General features: G+C 43.3%; 1 protein-coding gene across 2 annotated transcripts in view; it reads left to right on the top strand.

The window, feature by feature from the left end:
• Window positions 1-17,528, top strand: part of CCDC138 (coiled-coil domain containing 138) — a 220,006-nt gene extending 202,478 nt beyond the window's left edge. For both annotated transcript variants that reach the window (XM_069204488.1, XM_069204486.1), the window contains 2 exons: window positions 5,041-5,179; window positions 17,177-17,528. In XM_069204488.1, the coding sequence (XP_069060589.1) occupies window positions 5,041-5,179; window positions 17,177-17,336 (299 nt within the window). In that variant the 3' untranslated portion in view covers window positions 17,337-17,528. The remainder of the gene's footprint in view (window positions 1-5,040; window positions 5,180-17,176) is intronic.
• Window positions 17,529-18,575: the final 1,047 nt, after the last annotated feature.

Raw genomic sequence — 18,575 nt, forward strand, 5'->3', positions numbered from 1 at the left:
ATTGCATTTTGTGCAAAATGCCTTTACAAATGAAGATGGGCCGAAAGTTACCTGTGCAGGACACCCTTGTTACTTGCTTTCTTTCATGTCGATTAATTTGTAAATAAATGCTTTTCCATTTTCAACAGGGGGGCCACATGCAAAGTTCAGAAGGGTGATGGCAAACGCACTGATTTAGGGCCTGATTCAGATTTTGGCTGTCAGGTTACTCCGTCACAAATGTGATGGAGAGCCCATTCGCTGTATAACGATTTCCATGGGAAATAATGGAATCGTAATACGGCAGACGGGATATCCGTCACGTTAGTGATGGAATAACCCTGTCTGCCAAACTCTAAATTAGTCCCATAGTCTGACGTACTAGTACTACTAAGATGAAACAGATCCACATGTGAATGAAATACATTTTTTGAATTTTTAAGAGACTTTTACTTATTTAACACGTTTTTGGGAAAATTCCTCTTTGGTGATTCCATTTAATTTGTCAAACTGACTTTTTAGGAACAAAGTACAAAACCGCGATTCACTCTCTACTTCAGCCCAACATATGGTGATTTGGGGGCAATTTACTCTATTTATTACTGATTCACTGTCAAGCATATAATATGGTCTTTTCACCGGAAAGAATCAGCTACATTGTAACCCAACCTAACAATACTTGGTTTTCACTTTGATGTGCAAAGCATATGCTTTATTGATGACATCTCTGGCAACTCGTTTTGGAGAGTTGGCTATGTTTAAGGGCACTTTTTATGAAAGCTTTTGTTATTCTTTAGCTGCAAAATAATTATGTATTCCTCTGCAACTGTGCCTTTTTCGAAACACATATATTACTGGATATAAACGATTTCCTCATTTGTCCTTGGAGGCACAAGGGTCATGATTTGAATAGTGCAGCAAGTGCAGTGGTACAGGGGGCAAAAGGTCAAGGGAACCTTCTGAACACCGAACATTGCTATATTTCACTACTAAACAAGCATTGGCAAGTGCAGTTATCTTGCAGGCTGTAGGTTCATGATTTGAGTGGTGCAGGAGGTGCACTGGCACAGAGGCTAAAAGCTCTAGGAGACCCACTCAACACCGATTATTACAATATTTTTCTACTAAACAAGCAGCTACAAATGCAGGTACCTTGGAGGCACCAGGGCCATGATTTGAATGTTGCAGCAGGTGCAGTGGCACAGGGCCAAAAGGCCTATGAAACCCACAGAACACAGAGCATTGCTATATTTTACTACTAAAAAGCAGTAACAAGTGCAGTTACCTTGCAGGTACTAAGGACATGATTTGAATGGTACAGTGGGTGCAATGGCATAGGGGCAAAAGGTCTAGGAAACCCACTGAACACTGATTATTATTACTATATTTTACTACTACCCCAACTCTGAACTAGCTAGGACCGATATCTCCCCGCTCCCTAGCAACCGTCTGGCGCAGTGTGGGTGCTGCCTCCGTCACCGTGGCCGCCACGCTTCCTGACCCTTTTTCTTTCCCCTCACTGGCTTCCTCCCTTGCAGGCTTCCTCTTCTCCTCACATAGGCAGTGCTTAATTTGTGCTTGTTGTTTCCGGTGCTGAGCACTGGCACTTATTTTCGAGGGCCGTGGATTATTCTTCTGCCTCAAGCATTTGCTGTGAGCAAAAGACACATATGGGACAGACGGAGGAAGGGAAAAACGAAAAAGCGTCACAATTTGAGAATTCAGAAAGCTGATAGAGTGAGCTGAAGGGACAGGGAGTGGAGATTGAAGAGGCCCGAGATGGCTAAAGTATTACGCCGCCTCAGTATTCCGTGTTCCCACATTTAATTGCAGCAGCTGCGTATTTAAGAGGAGGGCTTTGGGCACCGGCACTTTTTATTCACAAATTAAGCACTGTACATAGGACTCTGGCACACCTTAAAAGTGTATGGGTCACCTTTTTCCACAGTACGAGCAGCTTGGTAAAAAAGCACTTAAAAGTGCTGTAAAGTATTTCAGCGCTCTATAACAGCACCAGTTATATTGCTCAAAGACACTTTTTTATGGAACATGATTTGACCAGGATCACAGGATATTGAGCTGACACTGAGACTCAAACCCAGGTCCCCAAGTCGACAGCTCTTTCCGTTACTTCACATCTTTATTATAGTCATCTGCAACATGTACAAAAAACATTGACAAAGACAATAGATTTTGCTAAGGCAAAACCTGTTGCCATTTTCAATGCTTGTTCTTTATTATTACATACCTTTAGGCTGTGCGCTGTGCGAAAACTTCTCCAACATTTGATTTTACTAAAATGTCCATATAGAATTACAACCAAGACCACCCAAAGGGTGCACATAACTGATTTGCCTCTTAGTTCACTATTGGCATTGTCATGGTGGGTGGAAGCATGAACGTTTCAAAATTCATGTTTGAAAACTATTCCTTAAAAAAACATACTTGCACTGGCAATGATTTAGTCTGATGTACTACTACTACTAAGATGAAACAGTTCTGCATGTGATTAAAATATATTTTTGGAATTTTTGAAGAGACTTTTTCATATTTTACACATTTGTTGCAGAACGTCTTTAGAAATGAAGGTGGCCCAAACGTTAACTGTGCAGGACACCCTAGTCACTTGCTTTCTTTCATGTGGATTAACTTGTAAATAAATGCTTGCCCGTTTTGAACAGGGGGGGGGCGCATGCAAAAGTCAGGAATGCGCTTGCGGCCCCCAGAATATAGATCTACAGGGACGTTATAGTATAGATTATACAACAGTACTGGCTTCAGTGCAGCATAGCTGCAAGTAAATAGAAAACGCTATAATGCAATCAATGCTGGTAGTGTCAGCTTTTTGCAACATGGCTAAGACCATTTGCTGCGAGCAAAGACACATATGGGAAAGAAGGAGGAAGAGAAAAACGAAAAAGCGTCACAAAGGGAGAAAGTAGAAGGCTGTAAGAGTGAGCTGAAGGGGCAGGGACTGGCTTTATGTGGATTGAAGAGGCCCGAGACGGCTTCAGGATTATGCCGCCCCAGTGTTCAGTGTTCACATATTTAATTGCAGCAGCCGCGTGTTTAAGAGGATGGCTTTGGGCACCAGCACCTTTTTATTTACAAATTAAGTACTGGTTGTACTGTCACACTAGGGTGAGCAGCCATGAACGGTTTCTTTGTTTCACTGTAGTATGATTGTAGTTTCAGTGTATTATTGTACTTGTGAATTGACTGATTTCTATGGGTATGGTTTATCTTGCATACCATCGCTAGCTTATGGGCCAGCTTCTCCTGTGGTTCTGTGTTCCTACAATGTGAATGCATGGTCGCATGTGGATCTCTGTGGTTGTGTGAGGTGGACGGATGTGTCTCTGTGTAAGACTTCCTTGCGTATGAGTGGTTCAGATATTTTATCTAAGAGTATTCTGCTGTCACGTGGGTGTTCTTGTATATTTAGGTGTTAGAACATCCGGTGTCTTGTTTGTTGATGGGGTTGTACAGCTTGACTAACAGGTCTTATATGTAAGTCAAGTACGTTATAGATAGTTTGCATCTCCTGGAGTTCTTGAAACGGTACGGTGTATGATAAAGGCGTTATTCTATTAATTATTTTGAAAGAAAGTGTTTTTTGTCGTGATTTGCAGTGCTCCATATACCTTTTCAGTTTCTTTAAATGACAAATGCTAGTTGTGCCATGTGTTTCTTCTGGCAGAATGTGTTTGTTTTTCTTTGGTGTGCCTTGTGTTTTATTCTGCTGTTCATTCAGCACGCTGCATTTCATGTCTGGTCTTGAATGCCGTTAGCTGGGATGTCAATTGGTTGAATGTATTTCACCTTGCAAGATGTAGGAGTTATTTTTGTTTATAATGCTTTAGAAGTGTTATAACTACAAAGAAGTAACTGCCGGATTGTTGATATTTACTCGGCCATAATAAATATGCTATTGTTACCTACTTCTGTTTTTGTGTTGCCGGTAGAATTTAGCTTCTTTTCACAAAGCGGGTAGGATGGGAGGGGAGAGGGTGGTAATGAATGGCCTGTTTCCATTGCACAGGGCCTGTGTTCCGACCATTCGCACTAGTCTGTACCATAATGTGTGTGTGTGTGTTTGTATGTCTGCACAAGTTTGTGTGTGTGTGTGTGTCTCCGTCCTGCCCCTGAGGTGAATGGAATGTTGGAAGAAGGCACGTTCTGGTGGCCACTGTGGCAGCTCGAAGTGACTGTAGGGTTCACTTCTGTGAAGATAGCAAGATAGATTACAATGAGCTCTATCACTTGACTATTACCTTCCAAAGAAGTGCCACTGAGTGGTTACTGACACTTGAGAGGACTTGGCAGCATTTGCAGCAACCCCAGAAAAAAACCTGCTACTCTACTGATGAAGGGCTAAACACGTGTCTATGAATTTACAGCACTAGCTGCACCCACTGAGGTGAAAAAGTACAGATGAAGTAAGCACAAATTCGTACTGCACTTACCATAATGCAATGGGGCAAACTGCATGCTGGAGCGTGAGGCAGTGTGTTCCCAACTGTTACCTTCCACAGACGTGCTCCCGTTCCCTTAGCTTCTTCATGAGTGAGGGTACTATTTATTCTCTGTCTCCCTCCCTTATCTGCATTAATTTCCCTTATCTTGAGGGGAGTCAGAAAGGGGGGGGCTGAAATGTTGATAGCAGCATGGCCTGTAGTAGTGCATACATCCCGCTGCTTTAACTTCAATCGGGTTTTCAGCATTCTAACGCAGTTTAAAGCAGAGGTATATTAAGTGCTCTAAAAGAAGATATATTTGATTTTGCTAGCACACATCCATTTTACTTTTGTGTATGCGTGTGATAAATATACTCCTTTTTACTTCTTTTATACGTGATGCGTATTTCCAGGTTAGTGTAAACTGTATGACTTCTTCATTTACATTGTTCACAGTGATAGCTTTCTTTTACATGGGCACTGTAACATGAAGGGCTCAGGTTTTCTAGCTTAGGTGCTAACAGTTGGTAAAGTATTTTTCAAGGTGCATATTGTAAAATGTTTCACATGAAAAAAAGTTCATGATGATATTTTTATCTCACAGGGTATCTGAAGGCTTTCCTGGAAGCTTGCAGCAATGAATCTTTTTTTCGTACCTGCGCTGTGTTACTCCGAGATCCTAAAACTGATGGGCACATATTAGAAAAACTCAGCATTCTACTTCAAAAACTCTCAAAAATCAAGTAAATATTAAACGCATCTTCTCTCTGTGGCACTTGCTTCTTGTTTCACCTTTTCTTTCAAACCACTTTTCTTTCAGTCGATCAGTCCAATTAATCATCTTAATGTCTCATGTAGTTAAGGTGAAGTCACAGCTTTTGTGCAACATTTCTATAAAATGTTGTTGTTTTTTTTTACACTGTCGTTCTTACATGTTTTGCCCTCTCAGTAGTTATCTTTTTCACAATTTTACAATACTTCAAGTGGATTTTGTCGTTGTTGATATGAAGATTTTTTCAGTTTAAATTACCCAGAAAAAAGTTACGATGAAGGTCATCTACATATACATTATTTTGTGGTGGAAGGGGGCAGGTGGGAGGGTTGGCAGTGGGAGTGGGTGGGTGGGTGGTTTCGGGGCAAGCATCATTGGTTGCAAGGGGTTGTTGCTGGGTGTCACGAGGCAAGCAGCAACAGTATGGGGGAGACAGGGGAAAGAACAAGAATGGTGTAAGCAGCAATTGGCAAGCACTATGCGGAAGATGGTGGAGGAACAGGCAAGCAACAACACGGGAGGAGAGGGAGAAAGCAATAACAACAAAGCAAGTAACGACTAGCAAACAGTGATGCGGGAAGGTCCAGAGGGGCAAGCAACAAGGTGGTGGAGCATGGAACAATGACAGCGAAAGAAGAAAAGACAAGTACCTGAGTCCCAGCTCGAGCAGCAGAAAGGCACTGATCACACAAAAAAAAAATCAATACTTGATCCATGCTCCAACAGAAGGGAAAAACAAATGAAAAGTAAGTGAAACCGGCATGCGCTGACCAATCAGGAGCCAGCAAATAACAGTGAAAATTAAGCCAACACAACATCAAAACCACATCCTGGAAGGAAATTCTGGGACACATCAAGGGCACAGTGGGGTACCAATTCTCTGCCCCCTACTTCACAGTTATACTAGGCAGACAACCCCTCAGTGTAGAAGAAATGGAACACTCTGGTTGTAAGCTCATTAGCCATATGCTGAGTGCTGCCCAGCAGCTGGTGGCATTGGCTTGAAAAAAGACAACACGTTCCCCATCCCTCAGTGGTTCATGCATCTTTGGTACGTGGTGACGATGAAGCAGCTCTCCCAAAACCTGGCTTAGACTGACGCCACGTTTCAGAGTGTATGCCACCCACTGTTACAGTGTCTGACTCGACTGGAGCTCAGCTACCTTAGCCCACCAAAACTTAGGGTATTGCAGCTCTTGCTTTCTGATGCCTGCCTCCCCAACAGTCCCCCACCCATGGTAAGTAGGGTACTCTCGTACACCACTGCAAGGCACTTCCCATGTTTTGGAGATCACTGCTGAAAGCATTGACCTGAACCTAACATGCATTGTTTTTTCCATGTTTTTTCTGGTTTGCGACATGTCCTACGGCAGGAGATTCCCTTGCATAGCCTTCTTGCACCTCTTTTGCCTCCTGCTGTGAGCAGTTACTGGTGTCATGTTATGTCTTACTGCTGTGCAATGCTTTGCTTAATATATTATTGCAATTTCTCACTGAAAATGTGTCGTCCTCTGTTGTGCTCTGTCTTAAACTTTCAATAAAAATATTACAAGCAAAAATAAATAAATAAAGCCAACAAATAGTAAGCCATGGGCGTGCGCCAGGCTCCCTTTTGGTTAAAGAAATGTCTTTAAAATGTGACGGTTGGTGCGTTGTCTCAGGCGCGATAGTTGTAACTAGCATTGGCAAAGTCAATAAGTCTGCCTTAATATTCCAACGCATGTAAACACAGGCATTCACAAAATGCGATGCATGCACAAATTGTGTTTCACACTTTACAGCATGCCTAATTGGGTTTGCAGATGCTGTGAAAAGGCAGCAAAAAAAAGATTGCTTTCTATGCATCAAACCTTTCAATTAGTAGTGGAATATTACCACATCTGTTGACCTTGAACATCCTTTGTAGGATGTAGGATGTAGAGCCAGTTTGGTAGATAGAGTATTGTGTTTACAGAACAATAAGTCAGCCTCAAGGTCTTCAAAACGAGTTTTAACGTCTCACAGTCAACACCAACTTTGACTGTGGTCTGGTCTCTACATTGACTTTGACATTAGAACTGGAACTGGCTTTGACAACTGGAAAAATTGCGCAGGATGATGTGGAAAAGTGCAGACAGGAGAAAGAGAAGAGGAACAATGTTCTGTTCAAGAGAGAGTGGGGGAACACCTGGTTGAACAGGAGAAAGGACACATCAGGAAGAGACACTTCTCACAAAGGCAGAAGAGGCACCTCATGCTTCTCAAAGAATGTGTGAGAAGTATGTTACATTATGTTACATCACTGAAAATGATCTTCAAGGACCATATAAGGATACTATGCAGATGCAGACCATTCAGGGAAGTATCCTGATAATCCCTTACAATCCACATAGGCTTTGGAAACCAAGTTCATGGGGAAATGACGCTCTATATCTAGATGATGACTCTGAGAAAGAGGTCAGTATTAGGACCGACTGCACACAAAATCAGTATGCATCTCTTACGGTTGTCCCCAAACATTTTTTTTATAGACATATTTTATTAGCTTGCATTTGAATAACAACACATTTGCTTTGCACATTTGTATCACCGTAACAGATTGATCCACTTCCACCCCCCAGACTCAGTTTCAGGTCAATAATTCTGAATTTTAACTAGGTTCTGAGACCGTAATAGTCCCACTGGTTCTTCTACGATTTGTTTGAATTTACGGGGACACCCCTGTGTCTCATAAATCGTTTCTTCAAGCTTGTCGCACCAGTCCATGTCTTGAGTCCATACCCCCAATTGATAGGGCCATGGAGGCTTTCCAATTTCGTGCAGTATCTCTTTTGGCAATTAACAGACCCAGGCCCATCACTGTCTTGTCTCCTCAGGGCCCACCAACATCATCAAGAATTCTAAGTAATGCAACCCTTGGGTGTGCTTCAAGTTGTGTGCCTGTTATGACAGAAAGAACATTACTAACGGCGGTCCATTAAACTTGTATCATTGGGCATTTCCAGACAACATGGAAAAAATCCCCCATAGGGTCTTTACACCTGTAAAATGTAGTAAGTCAGTAATACTCGCCCTCCACATTAGATAAGGTGACATGTAGGCTTGGTGCAGGTATTTAAATTGCACAAAGCGGAGTCTGGCAGAGATTGCTAGCATTCGGTTTGCCATACAGGCGTCTCTCTAGTCCTCCTTGTCCAATTCCTCCACCTGGGTTTCCCACGTGACCCTCAGGTAGTCTAAGAACATAGGTGAGTGTACGAGCAGAGATTTGTCGATTTGCAATACCCCACCTTTACCTAAGGGGCCCCTCAGGATCTTGTTTTTTATAGAGCTTTTGTCTGGAATGTCCTCTAGCATTTCCTAATTAGTGTGTAGGGTGTGTCAGCGTTGCAGATAGCAGTACAATTGTGATTTTAGCTTTCAGAAGTCACTTGAATTTCCTAGAAGAATTTCATATGCCCCCCCACCCACAAACGTCACCTATTCATGAGATGCCAATAGAGTCCCAACCCCCGAATCCCTCCAGCAAGGATACCTGAGACAGCGGTTCTCCCTCCCAAAGTGTGGGGTTTACCTTGTCAGTTTCTGATTTCACTTCATCCACCGAATGGCAGACCTCTATGCTCTGAATACCACTTGGGTCTCTTCCAGGAGCTCAGAATCCCCATGCATTTGTTAATGCCAGTATCGGCCCATCATCAATCTAGCCAGCTTGTAATGAGGGGCGATGTCTTTCATAACATTCGCCTGCACATCTTTCTGGATCCCAAGAAGTGTTTCTGGAAAGCCTCTTGAGAATGCTAAGATTATGATTTCTAGTGAACACAGAATGTGTACTATGGGACCCTCAGGGCAGACTATTTGTCTTTTGAAATGTAACAGTCAAACATGAACTGTAAGGATTTTTAGGCATGTGCAGATTCAGTTCGATCCTACCTCTGGAAAAGCTCAAGATGTTCAGCTCCTGAGAGCTGTAAAGTAGGGGGATTATATGTGTTTGAAAGGCTACAGGATGTCTAGTTTTATATCTTTATGCAAGAAATCTATCCTCAGTCCTCAAGATTTGTGGTTGGGTTGCTGCGCTACAATTCAAAATGTAGATTTTCCACAGCCTGGTGGCCTGAAAATCCAGATTTTGTGCCCACCAGGTTGTGGTAAATCTACATTTTATGTCAGGACACAGGCTAATAGTATGCAGGTTTAAAGTGTAGTTAAAACATTATCAAGTGCATTCACCACAGGCTTAAACTAGCAACTTCTAAAAATATTCTCATTTGACTAGTCTGCAGCCCTTGAAATGTCCCTCAATCCACTACCCAAAACAAATGTTTTTGATGCTGACGCACCTCTAACCAAATGTTCTCCAGATCTACTCACATCTACACCTGCTTCTCGATCACCTCTTTCACCCATCTAGCCAATGTTGATGGTGAAACCGCCCTATGGGGGCACCTGCAAGAAGGTATTAACTGCAACATTATTCCTCATATTCTCAGTCCTTCTCTCATACTCCTCTAAACATTTTATCATGCACAGTACTTTCATTAGACTCAAAATATGGATAGAATATTGTTTTTGATAAGGTCTTAGTTCTCCTCTTAATTTAAAAACAAACCCCTTCTGTCTAATAAGTCCTACATGTCACATCTGAACTCCTCCTAGATGATACCAAACAAAACAGAATTGTTAGTTTCCCCCAAAAAACAATCTGCTACCCCATTGCTTAGGCTAGGAATATGCTCTGCCACTAATTAAATTCTCTTGCTGAGACAGTATTCCCAAAAGCCTTTTGGCAAATCTGCTAAGCCCTTTGATTGTGTGCTGTCCATCTTTTTGACATAGCTCACTGCCGACACGTAGTCCATGCGAAGCATTACACAACACTTCATTGTCCCCTGAGTAAAACAATGAATTGCTAATGAACCTGCCAACAATTCCAAACAATTGATATATAACTTCTTCTCTTGAACTGTCCAACAGCTGCCGGTGGATGAGTTCCCACATCTTGCTCCCCATCCTTGCAAACTCCCATCTGACTCTATCACTACCTCCGGGGCCTTCCCCAAAATAGCCCTGCCATTCCATGCTTCTGCATTCCTCTCTCCATCTTCGACTCCTGATCTAGTGTTGTTATTTGAGAATATGGCCAACTGATTCTGAAGCTCTTCATTTTCATTCTCTGCAGGGCCTGGTAGTACAGGGGTCCTGAGAATATTGCCTGAATCGCAGAGGATAATAAATTGATAAGCCTTACCAAAACCCTCAAAGGTATCACCTCCATCCCTAGCACCTTCCTCAATTCCTCTCGTAGCCTCCTCAACTTCTCCCTTAGTAACTTCAATTCTGCCTAAACCGTGCCCACAACAAAACATAGAAATTGAGTTTCCTGACCCGGAATCAAACAGGATTCTGTCTGTTTATCACATAAGCAACTCCATAGCCATCTCTGTATGCTTCAAAACAACTTCCTTGTTCTGACCCATTATTAAAATGTTATCCAGATATATAATTAACCTTATTCCTCTCGACCATAGCCATGCTTCTACTGGACAAAGTACCTTCGTAAAGCAAGAAGGTGCTGAGGATAATATGATTTGGAGACTTCTGTATTGCTATAACTGTCCAGTTCAGATGGATGGAAGATATCTCTGATGTGGTGCCCAAAATTGGAACAGCCAAACATGCATCCTTCAGATCTAACCTTGTTAGCCAGTTTCATTTCCTTAACACATCTCTTAACAGATGAATCCCCTCTATCTTGAAATGGTGATATACAGTCCAATTGTTCAACTCTGTTCAGTTTATCACCGGCTGCATACCTTTGTCTTTTTTCTCTACCAAAAATATATTGCTGATGAACCCTAGAACACCACCTATGACCTCCTGTATGGCTTCCTTTGCAACCAAGTTCTCTACCGCTTGTGTAACCAACCTCATTTCTGCCTCTGGGAATTTTATCTCATAAGGTGTCCTTATCTGTATAGGTGTATCTTTAAATTCCAGTCTGTATCCCTTGACAGTCTCTAGAACCCAGGGATCCTGGGTCACCAACCTCCAGTTCCCACATAACTAGGCCAACCTGCCAGTCAACTTTACTGCGGTATCTGAACAACCTTTTAAGGTTCTTACCTGCTGACATTCCTCTTTGCCTTCAATCTCCTCTGGGTGACCTGCCTCAAAATCTGTTTTTAGGGATAAAATCCCTGATGGGTCCCAAATCCCATCTGGGTGTATCCTGCACCTCTTTCCAAATAGGGTCTAGTTCCAGCCTGTCCTCTGCCGCAGAACCGCCCACTCGTTCTCCTGGCCCTACCGTAAACTCTGTCAGCATCTATTTTTTTATATATCTTTTGGGGATTTCTGTACTGAACTGAAAACCCAATGTATTTTGCAATGTCTCCTATAAAGTCCTCCCAAAAAAGAAAGATAACCCTTAGAGGACGGACCCCCTTCCTTACTGGCCAGTTCAATTAATTTAAGGTCAATTTTTAAGAATATACTTTTCGTCCTCATTTGATAGTGCTTTATTGGCATTGCCCAATAGACAAATAGCTCTTTGGACCCACTGGTGTAATTCCCTTAACTCCACAGGATTCTCATTGATGTAAGCCCCTTCAGCCATTTCAAATATCTTTGTTAGGGGTTCAATCATATCCAAAAGACAATCCTGACAGCATTTTAACCCCATATCTAGGTCCTTCCTTTGGCCCTTTCTACTTTTATTTATGAATGCCACTACCTTAGCATCTAAGTCTTGGGTCATGGCAACCTTACCAAGTAGAGAAGGGCATGGGCATTCCAATCTCAGTCGAAATGTAACCTTTTGTAGTATCTCACAAATGGAGATATAGTTTGCTGCATGCTGTGATGGCACCCTTTTTGGGGATAGAGGGTGCCTTATTAAAAGAGGATTGACCATTTCATCCCCTAATGGGTCAAGCCTGGCTGTTTTTTTACCATAAGGCTTTGCTATCTTCCTGTGATGTTCCTTTTTTCTTGCCTTTAATTACATTGTGATCAGAGTCAAACTCCAAAGAGTATGACAATTGTATTTCTGGCTCTGAAGTCTCATCAGTGTCAATTGTTTCCAGAACATCCCTAGGGCCTTTTTCTTGCCCATAAACAATGACTGTTGCACTGATCATATCAACACCATCAAACGTAATTCTTTTCTTTTCTACCTTAGCTTTCTTACTTCTCACTTGATAGTCGTCTCTTGAAGTTCTTTTTCTTTGAACTTTACCTACCCATCCTGAGCACTCTGCTACTTCTGCACTTTTTCTTTCTTTAGTGCTTTATATCTTGGAAATATCTTGTTTTGTGCATAGGGAATCAAACTTCCTGTCAATAGTGTCAGTTAGCGACCCCATCAACTTTTCCAAGGCTTCACTCACCATACCTTCCAATTTCTCCTCTAATCTTCCCTCTAACTCTTCCTCCGTCATCTTTGCCACTCAATATAAAATATTGTATAATATTTAAAATATCTTATCTCTCCTATGTATTTTCTAACCACACGCCTCACAACTGGACCACAACTGCCAACATCCACCTCACGCAGCATAAAATATATTTGTTTTGTTTTTTCCCAATCAAATAAAAATGACTGACTATATTATAAAATGACTCTTCTTCCGAATTCCCTAATATGGCCATCAAGGCGCAGATCACATGACGTGACCAGCACATTCCGCGTTGCTAACTATATTCATAAAACAAATGAACATAGTATGTGGCCCCACTAGGGCAGCCCAAAACCAAGACACTGTTTGCCTTCTTGTGCCACGTCCTAAACGCAAATCAGCATTGCCTGAGCGTGTTGGACTGAAGACGCGTGCCCGCCTCAGAGACCACGTCTCTCTAATGAAGCCAGCCTGTTTGAGATGCGCCTTCCAACAAGATACGCATGCGAGAGCTCAAATATTTTTTAAACACCAGCACGTGAGAAGAAACATTTAGTGTGAAACACCACTCACACACCATAGATGAAGCTCAAAATATTTGAGCTACACCTCCCATACCGTAAGTTGGGAATTAAATATTCAAGCATGAATCATGACACTACCAATTAGAAAAATCATTAATTAAGAAGACAGCAGGTCTCAGACAAAAAGTGTTTTCAACATTAACCCATAGGTAATCATCACCATCATCCACACACATGCATTAGGATACTTCTCAAAAGCAATCTCAAATGAGCCTATGAAGGATACTTATCTTGTGAGCAGCATCAACAAAAGAAGGAGGAGAGCTGTGTGTTACTGGACTTTATAACCTAATGTTTTAAATGTTTTGAGTTCTCACTCAATTGTTGCTGCTGTAAGCAGGCAATAAAAGGAGTATTGCATAATATTAGCCTCTGTGTCCTGACATAAAATCCAGCTCTTAGGTTGAATGTAATCCAAGGTTTTTTAATTTTGCTCTCCATGTACAGCATCTGTCCATTGGTCAAGTCCCCATGAGGCATGTGGGAAAGTTCTGGCATGATCACTATTAGCTTTCTAATCTGCAGTGTCCAGGGGCCAAACTAAGCAGGTTTAGGACTTTAGGTACACTGGTAGGATGAGTACTGAATTTGAAGGGAGCCCACTCAAAGTATAAGCTTCCAGCTCACTTATCATGTAGATCGAGAGCTGCCAGAGCAGTGAAGAGGTAATGTGAGTTTGTTTTTATATTTTTGTGCCCTTGAACCCTGGAAGACAAAAACTCAAATTTGTATGATTAGCCAGCCACTATGACATTAGGTAATATGTTTAGGGCACATCCTTTCCACAAAATGACACTCAGACTTGTTTTGACTGTAACTAGTTTGACTACTCACTTCATTGGCTCCCTGTTCTCTAATAAATTCTATAATTGAGCTTTCCAAAGGACAGGCCTCTGGAGTTGTGTTGGAAGTTCACAGGTATGTTGTAAGGAAATGCCTCCTTGGCATGGTTACCCCCTGACTTTTTGCCTTTGCTGATGCCAAGTTATGATTTGAAAGTGTGCTGAGGCCTGCTAACCAGGCCCCAGCACCAGTGTTCTTTCCCTAACCTGTACCTTTGTTTCCACAATTGGCACACCCTGGCATCCAGGTAAGTCCCTTTTAACTGGTACCCCTGGTACCAAGGGCCCTGATGCCAGGGAAGGTATCTAAGGGCTGCAGCATGTCTTATGCCACCCTGGGGACCCCTCACTCAGCACAGACACACTGCTTGCCAGCTTGTGTGCGCTAGTGGGGATAAAATGACTAAGTCGACATGGCACTCCCCTCAGGGTGCCATGCCAACCTCACACTGCCTATAGGTATAGATAAGTCACCCCTCTAGCAGGCCTTACAGCCCTAAGGCAGGGTGCACTATACCATAGGTGAGGGCATAAGTTCATGAGCACTATGCCCCTACAGTGTCTAAGCAAAACCTTAGACATTGTAAGTGCAAGGTAGCCATAAGAGTATATGGTCTGGGAGTCTGTCATGCACGAACTCCACAGCACCATAATGGCTACACTGAAAACTATGAAGTTTGGTATCAAACTTCTCAGCACAATAAATGCACTCTGATGCCAGTGTACATTTCTATTGTAACATACACCCCAGAGGGCATCCTAGAGATGCCCCCTGAAACCTTAACCGACTACCAGTGTAGGCTGACTAGTTTTAGCAGCCTGCCACACACCAGACATGTTGCTGGCCTCATGGGGAGAGTGCCTTTGTCACTCTGTGGCTAGTAACAAAGCCTGTACTGGGTGGAGGTGCTTCTCACCTCCCCCTGCAGGAACTGTAACACCTGGCGGTGAGCCTCAAAGGCTCACCCCCTTTGTTACAGCACCCCAGGGCACTCCAGCTAGTGGAGTTGCCCGCCCCCTCCGGCCACGGCCCCACTTTTGGCGGCAAGGCCAGAGGAGATAATGAGAAATACAAGGAGGAGTCACTAGCCAGTCAGCACAGCCCCTAAGGTGTCCTGAACTGAGGTGACTCTGACTTTTAGAAATCCTTCATCTTGCAGATGGAGGATTCCCCCAATAGGGATAGGGATGTGCCCCCCTCCCCTCAGGGAGGAGGCACAAAGAGGGTGTAGCCACCCTCAGGGCTAGTAGCCATTGGCTACTAACCCCCCCAGACCTAAACACACCCCTAAATCGAGTATTTAGTGGCTCCCAGACCACAGCAAGATAGATTCCTGCAACCTAAGATGAAGAAGGACTGCTGAGCTGAAAAACCTGCACAGAAGACGGAGACACAAACTGCTTTGGCCCCAGCTCTACCGGCCTGTCTCCCCACTTCTAAAGAACTGCTCCAGCGACGCGTTCCACAGGGTCCAGCGACCTCTGAAGCCTCAGAGGACTACCCTGCATCTAAAAGGACCAAGAACTCCAGAGGATAGCGGCTCTGCTCCACAAAGACTGCAACTTTGCAACAACGAAGCAACTTTGAAAGAACACACGTTTCCTCCCTGAAGCGTGAGACTTTGCACTCTGCACCCGACGCCCCCGGCTCGACTTGTGGAGAACAAACACTACAGGGAGGACTCCCTGGCGACTGCAAGCCTGTGAGTAGCCAGAGTTGACCACCCCTGAGCCCCCACAGCGACGCCTGCAGAGGGAATCCCGAGGCTCCCCCTGACCGCGACTGCCTGCCTCAAAAACCCGACGCCTGGTAAGGACACTGCACCCGCAGTCCCCAGGACCTGAAGGATCCGACCTCCAGTGCAGGAGCGACCCCCAGGTGGCCCTCTCCCTTGCCCAGGTGGTGGCTACCCCGAGGAGCTCCCCCCTTTCCTGCCTGCATCACTGAAGAGACCCCTTGATCTCCCATTGAAACCTATTGCGAACCCGACGCCTGTTTGCACACTACACCCGGCCGCCCCCGTGCCGCTGAGGGTGTACTTTTTGTGCTGACTTGTGTCCCTCCTGGTGCCCTAAAAAACCCCCCTGGTCTGCCTTCTGAAGACGAGGGTACTTACCTGCTGGCAGACTGGAACCGGGGCACCCCCTTCTCCATTGAAGCCTATGCGTTTTGGGCACCACTTTGACCTCTGCACCTGACCGGCCCTGAGCTGCTGGTGTGGTAACTTTGGGGTTGCCCTGAACCCCCAACAGTGGGCTACCTTGGACCCAACTTTGAACCCTGTAGGTGGTTTACTTACCTGCAAATCTAACAAACACTTACCTCCCCCAGGAACTGTTGAAAATCACACTGTCTAGTTTTAAAATAGCTATTTGCCATTTGTGTGAAAACTGTATATGCTATTTTGCTACTTCAAAGTTCCTAAAGTTCCTAAGTGAAATACCTTTCATTTAAAGTATTGTTTGTGAATCTTGAACCTGTGGTTCTTAAAATAAACTAAGAAAAGATATTTTTCTATATAAAAACCTATTGGCCTGGAATTGTCTTTGAGTGTGTGCTCCTCATTTATTGCCTGTGTGTATGTACAAGTGCTCAACACTACCCTCTGATAAGCCAACTGCTCGACCACACTGCCACAAAATAGAGCATTAGAATTATCTCTTTTTGCCACTATCTTACCTCTAAGGGGAACCCTTGGACTCTGTGCATGCTATTTCTTACTTTGAAATAGTACATACAGAGCCAACTTCCTACATATGTTATGTCTCATGCCCTCAATTATTGTTTGCTCTTTTTTCTCTTTTTGGTCCTATTCCAGACGCTCTCATTTTGGGGATCAAGCTTTCTCTGTTCTTACACCCCCAGCTGTGGAACGGGCTATCTTTGACTGACCTTCATGGTTTTATGAACCCTTGAGATTGTCTGTTCAGTTATTATTGACCTTGGCAAATCTGAAGTTTTAGGACCAAGAAGCCTTTTAGTGTAATTTGTGCTTATAAATGTCCTCACTCACTTTAGTCTTTATTTTTGTGGCCTATAAAGATTAATTGCATTTTGCCATGTTATCAATGGTTCCATGAAGAAAAAAGTAAGAGAATAGAAAAATAATTTCTTTACAACCTGTGAATTCTCTGAGTTGTGTACTTTATTCCTTTCCAGGAGTAATAAGAAGCTGTTTGAACTCCACACAATCCATTTAACACTTCAAGAAATGCAAAGGACAGCAAGCCACGACCAGGCGTTCCTCATCATAAACCTCAATTCGATTCTTTTCAACTTGGGCTGTACAAAGATCACCGGTCTCACTACCAGCCAATAGCAAGTAATGCTACCATGGAAATCATTTGTTTCATTTTTTGCCTACTGTGCTTTTTATCTTTTTAATAAACTATTTTTTATAGTTTTGTATCACTGTCCCTTAAATTGGGGTTAGTTTTATTGTTCGAGCAATACCTTTGGTTGTTGAGTGTATTGTAAAAAAAAAAGGTGTAAATAAACAGGTCTTTGCATAGGTCAGTGTCCTCCATCTTTTTGTTGGTCTAAAACTTCCAGATAAGTATCTTAAATCAACAATCATCATTTTGATGAGATTTTGAATAGTTGTCTGAAGCTTTTTTAGCCACCTTTAGTTCCTAAAAAAGCAGTTCCTGCAGACCATGATAGCTAAAGAATAATTTGGTCCCCTGGGAAAGACAGATCCTTGGAGCCTCTGCAGTTCAGGACAACTTTGAATTTATTACCCACGTGGAATTGTTTGAAGCTGTTTTTTCATGGTTACACTGCTCAGACAGAACAGAGAGCTCTTCGGGCGAGATGGCACAGAAAACACTGGCCAGATTGATTGTAAAAGGCCGGTTTATTAGGACAGGTAAGTATCTGCACTTTAAGTAATGTTACAAACCTTGAACAACCGTACCTCAAGAATACAATAAGATGACCTGCCCCCTTCCCTGAAACCCCCAACATTCTAACCTTTTTCCTTGTCATTCCATCCACAGTCTTTTCACAACTACCCCCAGTGACTGACACTAACCTGTACTTCTTCTGCCAGTGTCCCCCTGGTAAGGCTCCAAACCATTCCGGCCTATTCTGCAATCTGCCTAACTGCTACCTGTTCTAAGTGACAACTAAAACTTAGCTTCTGCTTGTAATACCAATATCGCATGCTACAGCTGACTAACATATAAAACTTATCTTACACAAAACAGAGGGAGGGTGCAAAGGAAACCTACTTTGACTAGTTGGACCACAACGCAACGCAACTAACTGCGCAGTCCTGCTGGGAGAGCTAACTGCCACTAAGACCCTTCCGCTGCTCACGAACAGACCGATGGGAGAAATGGGAGAAACTCCTCAGTCTGCTCTGCACCACTTGCCTGAACTATCCTGGGGGTGGACTACTTCCCGGAGCCCATCGGGCGAGACATCGCACAAAACACAGGCCAGATTAAGAGTAAAAGGTCGCTTTATTAAGACAGGGAAGCAGCTGCACTTTAAACAACGTTACAAACCTTGAACAACCTCACCTCACTAATACAATATATACTCCCCAACTGAA

The sequence above is a fragment of the Pleurodeles waltl genome, chromosome 8 (assembly GCF_031143425.1).
Source record: "Pleurodeles waltl isolate 20211129_DDA chromosome 8, aPleWal1.hap1.20221129, whole genome shotgun sequence".
Taxonomy (NCBI): Eukaryota; Metazoa; Chordata; class Amphibia; order Caudata; family Salamandridae; genus Pleurodeles; species Pleurodeles waltl.